Source organism: Mustelus asterias, chromosome 15 (genome assembly GCF_964213995.1).
Source record: "Mustelus asterias chromosome 15, sMusAst1.hap1.1, whole genome shotgun sequence".
Taxonomy (NCBI): domain Eukaryota; kingdom Metazoa; phylum Chordata; class Chondrichthyes; order Carcharhiniformes; family Triakidae; genus Mustelus; species Mustelus asterias.
Genome location: NC_135815.1, coordinates 101,410,043 through 101,428,126, shown reverse-complemented (window position 1 = coordinate 101,428,126; position 18,084 = coordinate 101,410,043). Strand labels below are relative to the sequence as shown.

The following is an 18,084-nucleotide window of genomic DNA, read 5'->3' as shown; positions in this document are numbered from 1 at the left end:
GCAGCAAGTTCTGTTCCCCCATCACCCCCATGTTCACTGACCTTCATTGGCTCCTGGGCAAGCAATGTCTTGATTTTAAAATTCACATCCTTGCTTTCCAATACCTCCGTGACCTCATCCCTCTCTCTCTCTCTAATCTCATCCAGCCCCCCCCCCCCAAACTCACTTTCCACAAGACACTGTAAAACCTTCCTCTTTGACTGAGCTTTTGGTCACCTGACCTAATATAGAACCTAATATGGTGTCATAGAATCTCTACAGTGCAGAAGGAGGCCATTCAGCCCATCAGGTATGCACCGACCACAGTCCCACCCAGGCCCTACTCTGTAACCCCACATATTTACCCTGTTAATCCCCTGACACTAGGGTCAATCCACCTAACCTGCACATCTTTGGACTGTGGGAGGAAACCGGGAGAATGTGCAGACACCACGTACAGTGACCCAAGACCAGAACTGAACCGGTCCCTGGCAGCAGTGCCAACCACTGTGCCGTTGTGCCGCCCACACATCATCGTATGTGGCTCAGTATCTAAATATGCTCAATAATTATTTCTAGAGGCTTTGGGATGTTTTACTGCGATTTAGAAATGTAAGTTAAGCTCTTCTATTCGTTGCTTCAGGTATCATTGTTACGAAAAATGTGACTGGTTCGATAAAAGACTTGTTAAAGAAAATGCACTTGGTATAGATTCTCCACATTGCTGCCCACTGATCCATGTCTTGAGCAGCCTGTCAAATAGGTGGTGAAAAAGCAGCGAATTTCGGGTGAAATCTAGGCATGTGCTTTTCAAGATCTCCTTTTGTACAGGGTGACCCTGACAGACAGTCCCCTGGGCCAGAGCAATCCTGCCCCAGACTCTGAACTGTGGCACCTTTCTGGCTACCCAGGGCTGAGGTGAAAGGTGACAGCCCCAGATATAAACACTGATCACTTCTCTCATCACCCTTGTCCAAAATGTCTCAGAGCTCTCCTAACATGTCTCCTCAATCATTGCCCTATGGAGTTGGGAATTCGATCAGTTTGCTGAAAATCTTGAGCTCTCTCAACAGCACCTCCTTCCCCAAGAAATGGTTGGATCAGACCAGCTTTCCTGAGAGACAACTGAACAGGGATTTGTTCAGGAAAGCAGCATGGCACAATGGTTAACACTGCTGCTTCACAGCGCCAGGGACCCAGGTTCAATTCTGGCCTCGGATCACTGTCTGTGTGAAGTCTGCACGTTCTCCCCGTGTCTGTGTGGGTTTCCGGGTGCTCCAGTTTCCTCCCACAATCCAAATATGTGTGGGTTAGGTTGATTGGCTGTGAAAATTGCCCCTTAGTGTCAGGTGGGATTGGGGGGTAAATATATGGGTTACAGGGATAGTCATGATGTGGAGATGCTGGCGTTGGACTGGGGTAAACACAGTAAGAAGTCTCAACACCAGGTTACAGTCCAACCTTTAACCTGGACTTTAACCTGGTGTTGTGAGACTTCTCACTGTGTTTATAGGGGTAGACACAGTAAGAAGTTCAACAACACCAGGTTAAAGTCCAACAGGTTTATTTGGTAGCAAATGCCACTTGCTTTCGGAGCGCTGCCCCTTCGTCAGGTGGAGTGGAGATCTTCTCACAAACATCTCCACTCCACCTGACAAAGGAGCAGCGCTGCGAAAGCTAGTGGCATTTGCTACCAAATAAACCTGTTGGACTTTAACCTGGTGTTGTTAAAACTCGTACTGTGTTTACCCCAGTCCAACGCCGGCATCTCCACATCTTTACAGAGATAGGACAGGACCTGGGTGGGACAGGCTCGATGGGCCAAATGGCCGCCTCCTGCACTGGCGATTCTATGACATAATTTGTGTAAGACTAGTTCACCAGAAGGACATCGGAGGCTGTGACCCCGATAAAGGTTTGTTCTCAGCTGCATCCACTTGTCCATCCAGTTTCAAATCCACTATCCTGGCGAAGGAAGCGGACGCTTCGCTAATCAGTAGGCTGTTGTTGCAGGCGGCCTTTTTTTTTGGAGGAACTTGGAGCTGAGGAAAGGTTTGCTGCACCAACGCTTCCTGGTGACAAATCTCATTTCCCGGATTGAAACCTGCGCATCGTTCATGTGGAAAACCTGTTCAATGAACAGTGGCAAAATATGGAAGCTGGACCTAATCATTCTGCAGCCTGCCATGTTAATAAACACGTGTATTTACCGAGAATAATTCAGTATTTGTTGATGAGGGAATTTGTTCAGCTAATTTAAGGCTGGTATGAGCTGTTCCTGAACGTTTTGTAAACCAGCTTGATGACAACACTCGACATTGAGCTACATGGCCAGGGAGGTTTTAAGCAGCGTCTTAAAGATGGCGAGGCTTAGGGATGGAAATCCAGAGCTTGGGGCCAAGGCAACTTGAGACACAGACACGAACGGTGGAGCAGTGAAAATTGGCAATGCACAAGAGGCCAGAACTGGAGGAGAGTAGTCTCTGAAATAGCTGCTGCTGTTGACGTTGCTATTTTTGTCACTTCAGAAGGTCCACACACCCTGTACTTGGGACTGGCTGACACTGCAATGTATCATTTCTCGCCAACTCGTGCATTCAACTGAGAATTTTTTCCTGCTGTTTAACATGGATATGAGAACTCCAGTTTGTGCTTGAGCAATTTCTTTTCTGTTGCCAAGCCGACTTCCTTCCTTAGCATCCCAGCTTGCTGTGCACGATCCTCCATGACGATGCATTATTCTGTGCAGATGGCAGTCCCTGAGCCTTGCAGGCGTGCCAGATCAGCAGGGACAGGGACTGGCTTGCAGAGCTTTTGACCTGCTTGAGGAACTTCATGTTGTTTGGACGGTTGATAAACCTTCAGTGTTGAAGGCGGAACTTACCAAACTCCTGGGGGTGACAGCCGTAATGTATCAGAGTCTGATCTGTGATTGTCCTGTGCAATTTCCACTTGGCTTTGAGATTAATCCCATGCTGGTTCCAGGTGTGGTAAAGTGGTCTTCCACTCATAGAGCTAGTTAAGATAATTGCATTTCCAGTTTGTGCATTATTTAACTGTTACATTAACGAGTAAACAACCTAACTCTTATCGCGGTGTTATCAATAGTGAAGGTCGAATCATGATGGATCTGGACAGAGTGGAAAGGACAAAACTATTCACACAGAATGAGAAGGCACAGATTTTAAAATCATTGAGAAAAGCAAAATGCAAAATAGTTTCACACAATGATTAAGATCTAGAATGTACGGTCTGAGAGCGGCAGAGGCAGGTTCAACTGAAGCATTCAAAAGGGAATCAGACTGATCTGAAAAGGGATGTGCAGCGTCACGGGGAGGAGGTGGGAGAACTGCTTCAAGGGAATCTCTCATTTGGAGAGCCAGTGCAGACACGATGGGCTGAATGGTAGCCTTTTGGCCCTGTAACAATTGTTTGCTGCAGCCACCTCGTATATGATCTTACCTGTCGGTATATTATTGTACTGCACGTATAGGCTGCGGTCTTACCGGCCGTTCATGCCATGCTCCCACTGCAGCCAAGTTGGAGAATTTGGCGCCCAGTCCAATCCCGTTAACAGCAGTGGGATGGGAAAATCCTGCCGGCGTGAACAGCCGGAGTATTCCAGCCATAATATTTGGCGTTCAGTTAGTGTTTTATAGAATCAACGTAAACTTTGAAAGGAATGTTGATTTTAGTCTTACTTGCCGGCCATAGCATAGGGTTGCTAATTCTGATTGGGTACATTCCTGGCTGTTCATCTGACCTGCCTCCAACAACCTGTCCCGTTATATATTTAAAAGAGTTGCATATTTGCTTTGAACTGATCACATGATTTGTTGTCATTAGGGTGTTTGTAGAGGTTGTTACTTGCAGTTTGTACTCTGAGCAGAGAACATCTCCTAGAATAAATCTGTTATTTTGAATCCACGTGTAAACCACATTCTTTTTTTTTTGTTAAAACCCACAACCCCTAACACGTTAGGACATTACAGAAAGAGTGCAGAAAAGATTTACTAGGATGCTACCGGAACTTGATGGTTTGAGTTATAAGGAGAGGCTGGATAGACTGGGACTTTTTTCTCTGGAGCGTAGGAGGCTGAGGAGTGATCTTATAGAGGTCTATAAAATAATGAGGGGCACAGATCAGTGAGATAGTCAACATATTTTCCCAAAGGTAGGGGAGTCTAAAACTAGAGGGCATAGGTTTAAGGTGAGAGGGGAGAGATACGAAAGGGTCCAGAGAGGCAATTTTTTTTCTCAGGGTATTGCGTCTGGAACAAGCTGCCAGAGATAGTAGAGGTGGGTACAATTTTGTCTTTTAAAAAGCGTTTAGACCGTTGCATGGGTAAGATGGGTATAGAGGGATATGGGCCAAATGCGGGCAATTGGGACTAGCTTAGTAGTTAAAGGGGCGGCATGGACAAGTTGGGCCAAAGGCCTGTACCCATGCTGTAAACCTCTGACTCTATGACCACTCAAACTGGAGACTGGGGATTTTATTTCATTGCGAAGATCCAGAAAATATTTTTGTGGGTCCTCACAGTTTGAATGTTAGAAATTGAGGGAAAAGTCATCTATATAAAGTATCGGTGCCAGTAAGAAAAAGCTCTGTGGTTTTAAGAGAGGATTTTTTTCTGCTCTGAAAAGGGTGAGATACCAGGCAGCATCTGGCATATTTGAAAAGAAGGAATGCTTTGCTGTTCAACTGGGGTGGTTTGGAAAAAAAATACACCAGGTCAACAATCTCCAGGGCTAAAAACAAGTACTTTATGACAGAGAGGGACAAAAAGAGCAGTCTCAAATCACTGGTGCTTGCAAGAGAAATGCCGTATCAATTAGGATCAATTGGGCCTTTCAATAAAGGAAATAAATCATGTTCCAATACAGACTTTTCAGTACTTTGTACAAGTGAATATAATTGCTGACGAGTTGCTCGTACCATCTTTTCTCAGTACAATTGGAAGTAAAACCTACGCTCTAGAGCGTGGTTCATTCAGCAAAACCAGGAACCGAAGCTTAAATGACTTGACAGTGATCCTTGAAGAGCATTACTCTCCAAAGCCATTGATCATCGCGGAACTGTCCAGGTTCCACCAAAGGAATCAAATGGAAGGCGAAACCATTGCTCTGTTTGGGGTAACTTTTTAAAAGGCTGGCACAAAATTGAATTTGGCGAGTCATTAAAAGATTCTCTTCAAGATCGTCTAGTTTGAGTTCTTCAGATAACCTCGCTTGGGAAAAGATTACTTACTGAACATGCTTTGACTTTAAAGACAGCAGTAGAAATCGCAGTGTCGATGGAACTGGCTGCTAAAGAGGCTTCACAATTTGGTGCCGGAATGAAGAATCACAAGTTGGGAATTGCGTATAAGAAGTCAAAACAGCAACAAGCGTATCTCAGATATGCTAAAATGGGCTATTCAGCGAGTGAATACTAGAGTCAGGATAATCAATGCAAGAATTATGGCAAAATGGGTCACATTGCAAAAGCTTGTTGGGTACTCCAGCTTCCCCTGAGAAGAATATTCAGAAGAATCTGGGTATCTTCAAGAAGAAGCACAAGTTGCATTTTACAAAGAATTTGCAATATAGAAGAAAATAATTCCATCTGAAGAAGAGAATGTCCAGCAATATGAAAAACATCTCTGGCAATGTCTTACCCATACAGGCAGATTCTGGGCGATTCAGCAGTTAAGTGAACAGCCTATTAAGGTGGAGGCTGATTTCTGGTGCTGCTGTACCTTTAATTCCTGAGACCACAGAGCAAGAAAAGCTAAAGCATCAACTTTTAAAGCCAGCTGATGTGATTTTAAGGACATACACGGAAGTGATCATGCTGTTAAAAGGTTACATTATGGTCAATGTAGAGTTGAGTGGACAAACAGCGCAGTTATCTCTCCGTGTGGTCCATGGTAATTTTCCACCTCTGTTTGCGAGATCATAGTTGGAGAAGATAAAGCTTAACTGGAGTGCTGTTAACAGATTGGTCGATGCCAAAACAGACCCACAGCACCTTCTGAATAAAACAAGTGTACTTGAAGAGAGAATGCCAATCAATAGCTTTTGCTTTGCGTACTGACGAGTGCTGAATCTAACTAGCTTCGGCTAGAAAAAGAAGCATTGAGTATAATTTTTGGTATCTGTAGGTTTCATTGTTTGTTACATGGTTATCATTTCATATTATTGACCAACCCATAGCTATATTTTTGGGTCGTGTGAAAGCATTCCGTCATTAGCTGCTAGCCGATTGCAAAGGTGGTCACTGATCTTAGCTGCACACTCCTACAACATCAAGTATCATCAAGCAGAGTGCCATGCGGATGCATTATCACGCTTTATCGATAGAGCAGATGCAACCAACTAATTTTGCTAATATTCTTTATATCAGTGGTTGGGAATGGATGTTCAGATTTAAGTGGGACAATCCGTGTACAAATAAGAAATACATTATTGTTGTCTCCTTTGCACCCTTTTGGAGGGGCCTAAAGTGCCATGGCAAAGTTTGCATGTAGATTTTGCTGGTCCGTTTGAGGGTTGCATGTTCTTAGTTATAATTGATGCACACTCAGAGTGGCCAGAAGTTAACATGAGATCTACAACCAAATAAATCATTGAAAACGTGATGAAATCATAGAATTCCTACAGTGCAGAAGGAGGCCATTCGGCCCATCAAGTCTGCACCGACCACAATCCCACCCCCAGGCCCTACCCCCACATATTTTACCCGCTAATCCCTCTAACCTAGACATCTCAGGACTCTAAGGGGCAATTTTTAACCTGGCCAATCAACCTAACCCGCACATCTTTGGACTGTGGGAGGAAACCGGAGCACCCGGAGGAAACCCACGCAGACACGAGGAGAATGTGCAAACTCCACACAGACAGTGACCCAAGCCGGGAATCGAACCCAGGTCCCTGGAGCTGTAAAGCAGCAGTGCTAACCACTGTGTCACCGTGCCGCCCCAGAAATCTGCAAGGTTTGGAAAACTGGAACAGATTGTTCGTGATAATGATTCACAGTCTGCTTCACAAGAGTTTGAGAATTATCCTAAAGTAAATGATATTCAGCATATGAAATCCACGTCTTACTATCCATCAACCAATGGAGTTGGTGAAAGATTCATACAATCCTTGAAACATTCTTTAAAGCTTCAAAAGAGCAAGATTCGTTATCACTGAGTAGCTTTTTGGCATCTTAGAGAAACACCAGTCATGAGACTAGCCAAAGTTTACTCCCATTACTACCCTTATGGTGAAAGTTGAAAACTACATTTGATTTGTTATTGTCTCCAGAAACTTCAGAGACGAAGCATCAACAATCTCAAGTTCCTAAATGAGAAGTAAGGGCAAAACAACGCTCCTTTCAACAAGGAGGTCGAGTGTTAGTGTGTAATTAAGTCACTGGTGAGAAATGGGCACCAGCCATAGTTGGAGCAAAAAGCAGATCCAATTTCTTAGACAGCTCAAACTGAAGATGAAGTAGTTTGGCGACACTGCGCTGACCAATTGTTATCATCTCCAAAATGATTTCTCAGAATCGTCTCCAGAGGTACCAATTTTAATCCCTAATGCTGTGAATACTACTGTGGAAGACTTAATCTGAGTTGCCTGATGATTGTATCTGTGCAACTATATTATGTGAGAATGGTGCAGAGTTAGTTCCAAGAGAAGTGACTACTGAAGTTCCAAATCATACTTCTGGGGTCAAGGACAGCCAATCCCAGAACATTGTCTATCCCTCTGTTTGTACACATCCTCCTGGTCGTCTTCCTTATTGACTGTGTAATGATTAATGATGCATCGTACTGTCTATAGAGTATTATTGATCCGATGAATAACAACATTTACTGTCACAGAAGTAAAAGGGGAGGGATGTTGTATATTTAAAAAGGTTGCGTGTTTCTTCAAGAGCTTGATTTGATGTCATGAAGGTCTTTGCAGAGGCTGCTGTTTTCCTTCCAGTTTGTACTCTGTGCAGAGGACATCTAGAATAAATCTGTAACTTTCAATTCATGTGTAAACCATGTTCTTGTTAAAACCTACAACCCCTAATGTAGTTGGGACATTACACCCCACACTACCATCGCTGATCTATCCTTCAGTCTCACTGCGTCCTCACATTCAGAAAGTGAAGAAACTCTTCCTTAGTCAATTGGGTTAATCTTACCTGTTAGTGAAAGTCATTTTCCCCTTCTCCCTTGAAATATTTTTACAACTAACGAGTTAAAATGTTCAAAGAAAATTAAGAAAGAAAGCACCTTATTAAAGGTCCTAGGATTTTGTTTTCCTCCCAAGTTGTTGCTCGCAGCACTATTCTGGAAATGAACCTCTCATTCCCGGTGAGACAATCCTGAAAAGTCAGCGACTCTAACCAGGCAATGGCCCAATCTGATTCCTGCTGGGGTAAAATTACCATCTGAACAGACTTGACAATTCAGTTTGCCTGTTCTGAAGAACTTAACCCTGACAAGTGGACAGCAAAGTGAGGGGGATTGGGGGAGGGGAAATGAGGTAGACTCCTGTTTTCCCATGTTGTACTGTGATATCGGAACATGTGTTCCATCTATCTCCTCTGTAGCTTTGCCCAGTAAACAGATTGTGTAGAGAGCAGTGGTGGGTTTTGTTTAGCTTTTCCTTTCATTGTTTGGAAGGGTTCCGAACTCTGCACATTGAGGGATAAAAACCACAGTCTAATGTTGAATTGTACTCCGACTATGGGCTCTTGCAGACACTGTGTGGTTAAGCACTATAAAAGTTGAAGCCCCCAAGTATTCAATCGACTAAAATAAAAGAATCTGACATATTCACCAAATTCCTGCGGACTGCTGCTTTATCAGAATTCACAATTTACCGACTGACCTCTGAATTTGAACACAGGGAGTCATCATCAAGGGTTAAAGAATGAGGGATAATTGGACCAGGTGGGTAGACATAATTTAGTCTACATTTGTACATGTAACAGCTTTAAGACACTGGCTTTGACTCATTTGTCTGCTTAAGGAAGTGTTGTAGAAAGCCGAAACTGAGGATGAAATTATTTTTTAATCAAAAATGGGATGTCATTGTGTGATAATTAATGCTAACTTCATTTAATTCTGCAAATTAAAAACACCCAAAAATGCGCACTGATGTATGGAAGGGAGTTCTCGTTGGTTAAGTTGTATTCTCAACATTGTGCTCTGCTCCTCTGTCTGATCAGGCAGGTCATCCTGTGGGGAAAACAGGAATGCTCACGTTCTTTAAGGTTGGACTGGGATGAGCTCGACTCGTAGCAAGCCAAACATGAATATTGGGAGATGCTAGTTGGCAGTGGATGTTGAAAGCTCTCACCTCCAACAAGTGATGACAAAATCCTGTGGTGTATACGAGTCCTGCCTGTCTGTCTCCTCTCAACTCCTGGAATAACTCCTCCCCCGTAACATACTCTGTAAAACAGATGAAATGTGAGTCAGAACCAGTGTATTAATGCTTCAACAAGTATGCAAGTGGACTGAACTATATCTGCCCAAACAGTGTTACAGGGAGGAGTTTGTGTCTCCCAGTATTCATGTTTGGCTTGCTACGAGTTGAGCTCATCCCAGTCCAACCTTAAAGAACGTGAGCATTCCTGTTTTCCCCACAGGATGACCCGTCTGATCAGATAATGATTTGAGCTCAGCAGGGAAAGTGAACCTCCTTCCTTCAAATGCATCTCCAAGCAGACCCAGAGTGGATTTCTCTGCATGCGTATGGGTTCATAATAGTTAATGGCCATTTGTCAATTTGTTTAAAATGTAAGAGGGGATAAGATGGATGGAAAGGTGAGGCCGGCTAACTTACAAATTCTTCTCTTTGTTTCAGGTGATGTTTGAAACGTACCAGTTTAGTGGAGTCTACATTGCTATTCAGGCTGTACTCACACTGTATGCTCAAGGTATGTGCGCCTGTTACCCAGCTGAATTGGGAGCAATGCTGAAGTTAAACCAAGATGAAATGTAACGTGTAGCTTGAGGCTTAATGGACCAAAGTTGTTTGAAAATTACAACAACATTGATCAGACCAATCTCATCTGTAAAACTTTGCTAGCAGATCCCTGGTGGAATTTGAGAAAGTTGGGGAGTGCAGTCTAACGCTCAGCTGTGTTGCTGCCACTGCACTGTGTCTGATGAATATGATCGGTTGTAATCAGTCTGGAGTCCCATAATTTACCCTTTCTCACATTCTAAAGTGCCACAATGGATGGAAGACATCCTCCAGAATGAATAAACACAATAAAAATGACAATTTATCTAATCTCAGCTTCAATCCTGATTTGAGTATTTTACTATATAGGCAGGTTAATACCACACGAAAGTAAATGAATCATCCCATGTAGCTGTGAAAATGGTTTAATGAGCAGCATTTTGGAAGTATATATGTGTTTTTCACTATTCTTGCTGACTTTCTAGGTCAGCAAATATGATCATCTGTAGATGTGAAAATGAACTTAACCTGGCATTAACAATCTGGATTCCGGAGTTGAATGCGAACTGGTTACATAAGTTCATAAGATATAGGAGCAGAATTAGGCCATTCGGCCCATCGAGTCCACTCTGCCATTCGATCGTGGCTGATATGCTCCTCACCCCCATTTTTCTGCCTTCTCCCCATAACCCTTCAACCCATTACCAATTAAAAATCTGTCTAACTCCTCCTCAAATTTACTCACTGTCCCAGCATCCACCGCACTTTGGGACAGCGAATTCCACAGATTCACAACCCTTTGGGAGAAGTAGTTTCTCCTCAGCTCGGTTTTAAATTTGCTACCCCTTATCCTTTCGATCGAGAATGCCCCACCAGCAGAAGCTACCACTCCATGCTTACTTTATCCGCACCTTTTATCATCTTGAATATCTCAATTTGATCTCCCCTCAATTCTTCTAAATTCCAAAGAGTATAGGCCTAAACTGTTCAATCACTCTTCATAAACTTGTTATGTCAAACAAAGACTTCAAGGCCTTGGGGTACTGAGGGGGTTTTCCAGGATATTATCCCGGATGAGGGAATGTTGGAAAAGTTTGTTTGTTTTTGGTTGCAACAGAGGAGGTTCTGAGGTGGATGAATAGGGGTGTGAAACCCTACTCTAGCTCGGGAATGGAGGCAAAACCCTGAAGTCATGAATGAAGTGTGAGGCTCCTTCACGGTGAATGGGCTTAGTCGGGGTAAATTAATGTCATCACCCATATTAGTATGTTACTTCGTGTTTTTAATGAAGGCTAAATTCCACCTAAGATTTGGACAACGTTTATATTTAAAAATAACCCATCCTTGCAAACAAATACTGATTGTGTTGCTTGCCAGTGGGTGCAGAATGTTAAAAGCAAGGTTCTTCACCTGGCTTCCTCGAACTCAAGCACAGAAGAAAATTACAATGACCCATGTTGCTCTGCTCCATCACCATAGACTGGGGTTTGACACTCAAATAATTACTTTAAATTGGGCTAGAGATAACTTTAACATGAAAGAGAACTGGGTTAGGTTTATTTCAGATGGGTGCTATGAAGTGGGTCAAACCAGACCTTGATTCTTTCAAAGTCATGTACCGGTGAAGCAGAGTTCTGACAGTCATATCGTCACTGCTTTTGGGTTAGTGGTTGAAGATTTACAATCTCTCTGGTTGGTGAAACAGCAGCATTGACTATAGCGCCACTCGGTAAAACGGGAGAGAAATTGCTGCTGCCCCCAATGTGTTGGACTGATTTTTACACCTGTCCCTAACACAAGGCTGATTCCTGGGATGGCAGGTCTGTCATGTGAGGAGAGACTAAGTCGGTTTGGATTATATTCACTGGAGTTTAGAAGAGTGAGAGGGGATCTCATAGAAACTTATAAAATTCTAACAGGGTTAGACAGGGTAGATTCAGAAAGAATGTTCCCGATGGTGGGGGAGTCCAGAACTAGGGGTCATAGTTTGAGGATAAGGGGTAAATCTTTTAGAACTGAGGGGAGGAGAAATTTCTTCACCCAGAGGGTGGTGAATGTGTGGAATTCACTCCCACAGAATGTTGTTGAGGCCAAAACGTTGTGTGATTTCAAGAAGAAATTAGATATCGCTCTTGGGCTAAAGGGATATGGGGGGGAAGGGGAGATCAGGATATTGAATTTGATGGTCAGCCATGAAATAGAATGAATGGTGGAGCAGGCTCGAGGGGCCGAATGGCCGCCTCCTCCTCATTTCTGTTTCTATGTAAAACACCAATTTACAGTTCTCGTCACGGTTTTAATATAGACTGTTTCCAGCAGCTTTGTGGGGCAGTGGTAGATAATCCACTGAACCATGTTGTGAAAGTTAGAGGTGGTTCTAAGCTTGGCTGGGAGGTTTGAGTTTGAGGAGGGGCTAGGGTGGCTCGAGCATTGGCATGGAGAGAAATGCCAAAAGGATGAGGGTCAGTGGATCCAAAGCTTGGGCACAGAGACTGGAGTTGGGTTTATGGGTGCCTGGGGGCATGGAGCCAGAGTGGCCCCATGACAGGGCTGCTGTTTTGGTCGTGTGAATTAATCAATTGAAATGGGGAAGGAGTGGTGCCCACTCCCGGGAGTTCTGTGGAGTTTGGGAATGGGAGTCGGTCTTGGTGCTGGCGCGAGTGAAATGGGAGCAATGTTGGGAAATAATGGTGAGAGCTCGATGTGGGATTTGAATCTGGAGACAGGGTCATGGCATTGCCAAATCCCCACATTAATCTGATTGGGAATGAGTGGCAGGGAGTGAGGTGGGGTTTGAGGGAGTGGGGTTTATATCAGTGAAAAGAAACCACAACTCCAGTCTTCAGGTGTTCAGATTCCAGACATTTTGACTTGTTTCCGATTTATCAGACACCGTCTCTGACAGCAGACATACCTGGGGTGACCGTAATGGTACTGTGCTGGGAGTTGAGCTACTGCCAAGGGTGTTTGCACTCTTGTCACATCTGATTGTGGCAACGTACTGTGTACAGCATCACCCAACCCTGGGATTGTCAAAAAATACTGAATAAAAGCAAATTACTGCGGATGCTGGAATCTGAAACCAAAAGAGAGAATGCTGGAAAATCTCAGCAGGTCTGGCAGCATCTATAAGGAGAGAAAAGTCCAGATGACCCTTTGTCAGAGCTTTGACAAAGGGTCGTCAGCCCCTTTCTCTCCTTACAGATGCTGCCAGACCTGCTGAGATTTTCCAGCATTTTCTCTTTTGGTGAGTTTGTCAGATGTCTCCCTGTGCATTGTGCTTCCAGTAACAATGCTTTTGCATTCATTCACAAGTCTCATGTTGCGAGTTGTTCTGTCCTGATGAACTCTTTGTCCTTCCTATTTCAGGTTTACTGACTGGTGTGGTTGTGGACTCAGGTGATGGCGTGACACACATCTGCCCTGTATATGAAGGGTTCTCACTGCCACACCTAACGCGGAGACTCGATATTGCCGGCAGGGACATCACCCGATACCTCATTAAGGTGACGAGAAGAGTTTGATCGTATTACTTAGCGGCAGTGTGAAATAGTCGCACGGTCTTTCACTGCCTTTCTGCACTCACTGCTGCTCAATTATTACGCTTCTAAACTTGCTGACGTTCTGCCGGGGAGACCGGATATCGGTTCCTCTTGGGGAAAGCCTGAAAATAATTTGCTCCTGTTAATTAGAGAAGAATGCAAAATCAGTGTGTCTGCAGTTTAGAAAAACAGTTTTCAGTTGCGGGTTTTATGGGCTTGTTAGTCGGTGCCACTGAGAAGTGGTCCTAACTAATGGTTGAAAGGTTGTTGAATGATAAAAGAATATCAGTTGAATTGGGCAGTTAGATTTGGTGAACCTTTTGAGATGATTGTACATTGCTCCAGACTCTGCAGACTGGGACCACAGAAGACTGGCTCAGTGCAGAATGGCTGCCAGTAATCATAGAATGTGACAGTGCAGAAGGAGGCCATTCGGCCCATCAGGGCGGCACGGTAGCACAGTGGTGAGCACTGCTGCTTCACAGCTCCAGGGTCCTGGGTTCGATTCCCGGCTCGGGTCACTGTCTGTGTGGAGTTTGCACATTCTCCTCATGTTTGCGTGGGTTTCCTCCGGGTGCTCCGATTTCCTCCCACAGTCCAAAGATGTGTGGGTTAGGTTGATTGGCCAGGTTAAAATTGTCCCTGAGATGCGTAGGTTAGAGGGATTAGCGGGTAAATATGTGGGGGTAGGGCCTGGGTGGGATTGTGGTCGGTGCAGACGCGATGGGCCGAATGGCCTCCTTCTGCACTGTAGGGTTTCTATGATTTCTAAGTTTGCACTGACCACAATCCCACCCAGGCCCTATCCCCATAATCTCGTGCATTTACCCTAGCTAGTCCCCTGGCACTAAGGGGCAGTTTAGCACGGTCAATCCACCTAACCCGTACATCTTTGGAGTGTGGAGGAAATCCGGAGTACCCGGAGGAAACCCACGCAGACACGGGGAGAACGTGCAGACTCCGCACAGTGACCCAAGCCGGGAATCGAACCCGGGTACCTGGCACTGTGAGGCAGCAGTGCTAGCCACTGTACCACCCCAAGTTCACCAAGACTGGAGCTGGAAGGCAGCTTGTTGTGAACTGAGTCTTTCAGAAATTCAGTCCCAGTAATTCCTGGCAGTGACCAGTATGATTAGCTGCAGAAACACTGGGGAAACATAGAAGATAGGAGGAGGCCATTCAGCCCTTCGACACTGCTGCCCCATTCATCATCATGGCTGATCGTCCAATCAATAGCCTAATCCTGCTTTCTCCCCATAACCTTTGATCCCATTCACCCCAGGTGCCAAGTCCAGCCGCCTCTTGAATACATTCAATGTTTTGGCATCAACTACTTCCTGTGGTAATGAATTCCACAGACTCACCACTCTTTGGGTGAAGAAATATCTCCTCATCTGCGTCCTAAATGGTCTACCCTGAATCCTCAGACTGTGACCCCTGGTTCTGGACTCCCCCACCATCGGGAACATCCTCCCTGCATCTACCCTGTCTAGTCCTGTTAGAATTTTATAAGTCTGAGATTCTCCCCTCATTTGTTTGAACTCCAGCGAAAACAACCCTAACCTAGTCAACCTCTCCTCACACATCAGTCCCGCCATCCCAGGAATCAGCCTGGTAAACCTTCGCTGCTCTTCCTCGAGAGCAAGAACATTCCGGAATCAGCCTGGTAAACCTTCGCTGCACTCCCTCGAGCAAGAACATCCTTCCTCAGAAAAGGGAGACCAAAACTGCACATATTATTCTAGACTATTCTCCACTATTCATGGAGCCCCACTGGGACAAATTTTGTGCAACATAAAAATGCTAAAATTAAATAACCATTACACCAGCTCTAACAATCCTGCAAGATGCTGCCTCATTGTCGGAAATCTCCAAGTAGAATGGAATCTGTTTGAAGGGTTCGTTTCGCCTGCCTTGCACTTGAATTTTGAAATCACATTGGAGACAACACTGTACCTGTGAGTTGCATTGATATCACTATTTTAATTAGATTGGCGAGAGCTTCCAACACAGGAACTTACTATTGGACCAGCCACTGCAAGCTGCACTGTTTCACATCCGCCTTTTCTAAAAGCTTCGCTCTAACCCGCGTCTTTATCTGCTGCCCCTTGAAAAGCATCTCACCCTGTTCCCCTCCCTACTCCCTGCGGAATTAGCTCTACATTCTCCGATGAGAAGCTTCTTCTCCGTTCCCTGCCGGTTTTCTAGTTGACCATCTCTGGCTTTGCAGCCCCGCCTCTCCCCCCCCCCCCACCCCCTCCCAACAAATGGAGGTGATGTTTTCCCTCAATCCGGGCCTTTCATGATGAGAATCTGAGTCTGTAATAAAGTGCTTGGAAAAGTCTAGTCTGGCAGCATCTGGGGAGAGAGAAACGGTTAACGTTCTGAACCTGATGTGACCCCTTCTCTGAAATGGTCTACAGAAAACTGTGTAAATGTCAGGCTGGCCAGCCTGTGCAGTGTGGAGGAAGGTTAATATTTTTAAAAAGCGGTGATGGTTCCACGAGCTGTGAGCACTGTGCGGCCGGAATAGATTGCAGTACGGTTTTGTGGGCGCGCGCTCTGTGCTGGGCCCACAGGCAGTGCTCACATTGGAACTCCTCGTGCCAGTTAGTGCAGCATGGATTGACTGAGGCCAGCCAATACCTGTGAACAGGAGCTGATGCGTTCAGTACATACTCCTCTCGATTAGTCCCAGGGCTGCCTTGGCGGGCTGCATCAACTGCTGTACCGGAAAGGGTAGCCCTGTTCACCCTGATCTTTGTGTTGGGCAGCTGCTGGTAAAGACAACATGTAATCGGCACTTTATCTTGTGCTTTCTATTGCCTTCTACCAGCAATCAACGGTGAGGTAAATACAGGCCATCGGTGAACATGGCTGAAAGCTTGTGAAGGTGGGGTGGCCTTTGAGGAGGGGGAGGGTGAGAGAGGCGTCATTCTAGTTATGGGATTATGCGATGGTGGCGGTAAAACACTAGGTTCTCGATGTATGTGTGGAGTTGGAGTCTGCCGCTTTGATATCGGTGTGGGGCTAAACGAAGATGGGGTCCAGACAAAGCGCACGCCCTCGGGAACTCTGGATGTTAGCTCTGGCTGGGGTTGAACTGGAGTCGCAATGGACAGGTCCACAGAGCTGGACAGTCAAGGAGAACGGTCTTACCTTGCCAAGGATTGCAGAGTGGGCAATGAGAAGGGATAATCTCGCTCAGTGTGGTTTAGTGCATAGAAACATAGAAAAACTACAGCACAAAACAGGCCCTTCGGCCCCACAAGTTGTGCTGAACATATCCCTACCTTTTAGGCCTACCTATAACCCTCCATCCTATTAAGTCCCATGTACTCATCCAGGAGTCTCTTAAAATACCCTATTGAGTTTGCCTCCACCACCACTGACGGCAGCCGATTCCACTCGCCCACCACCCTCTGTGTGAAACACTTCCCCCTAACATCTCCCCTGTACCTACCCCCCAGCACCTTAAACCTGTGTCCTCTCGTAGCAGCCATTTCCACCCTGGGAAAAAGCCTCAGAGTCCACCCGATCTATGCCTCTCAACATCTTATACACCTCTATTAGATCTCCTCATCCTATGTCTCTCCAAGGAGAAAAGACCGAGCTCCCTCAACCTATCCTCATAAGGCATGCCACTCAATCCAGGCAACATCCTTGTAAATCTCCTCTGCACCCTTTCAATCTTTTCCACATCCTTCCTGTAATGAGGCGACCAGAACTGAGCACAGTACTCCAAGTGGGGTCTGACGAGGGTCTTATAAAGCTGCATCATTATCTCCCGACTCCTAAACTCAATCCCTCGATTGATAAAGGCCAGCACACCTTCTTAACCACCACCTCCACCTGAGGGGCCGATTTTAGAGTCCTATGGACCAGGACCCCAAGGTCCTTCTGATCCTCTACCGTACGAAGAGTCTTTCCCTTTATATTGTACCCCTTCATCCCATTCGACCTGCCAAAATGGACCACTACACATTTATCTGGGTTAAAGTCCATCTGCCACTTCTCTGCCCAGTCTTGCATCCTATCTATGTCCCTCTAACTTCTGACATCCCTCCAGACTATCCACAACCCCACCAACCTTCGTGTTGTCGGCAAACTTACCAACCCAAACCTCCGTTTCCTCATCCAGGTCATTCATGAAAATGACAAACAGCAAGAGTCCCAGAACAGATCCCTGGGGCACACCACTGGTGACCGACCTCCATTCAGAAAAAGACCCATCTATACCCACTCTCTGCCTCTCTGACCCATCTATACCTCCTCTCTGCATGTTTACAGCTGACAGTGTACTGAATTGTAGCATTGTTTCTCGAACACAGGCCACTGAAACTTCAACCGTGGTTACTAAATCAAACTTTAATTCCTGTAGTTTGCCTATCAGAGTGGCTCGTGTTCCATTAGAGAACACTTTTATAAAGAACATGACCTTTTGCTGCAGGAACATTCCCTTTGTGGTTAGTGGGTAAATGTCCCACACCCAGCATCCTGAGTAAGTCCACTCCCCCCTTTGATTAAGAATTCAATCTGGTGAACTGTGATCAGTGTTCATTGTGTCGGCCCTGCCCATCTCCCTCTGATCCCTCATCGGGTCTGCATTTCGTTGCAGGGC

The 18,084-nt window shown here is 45.3% G+C and overlaps 1 protein-coding gene across 2 annotated transcripts in view; it reads left to right on the top strand.

The window, feature by feature from the left end:
• Nucleotides 1-18,084, top strand: part of LOC144504690 (actin-related protein 2) — a 55,823-nt gene that overhangs the window by 25,073 nt on the left and 12,666 nt on the right. For both annotated transcript variants that reach the window (XM_078230408.1, XM_078230407.1), the window contains 2 exons: nucleotides 9,820-9,892; nucleotides 13,291-13,427. In XM_078230408.1, the coding sequence (XP_078086534.1) occupies nucleotides 9,820-9,892; nucleotides 13,291-13,427 (210 nt within the window). The remainder of the gene's footprint in view (nucleotides 1-9,819; nucleotides 9,893-13,290; nucleotides 13,428-18,084) is intronic.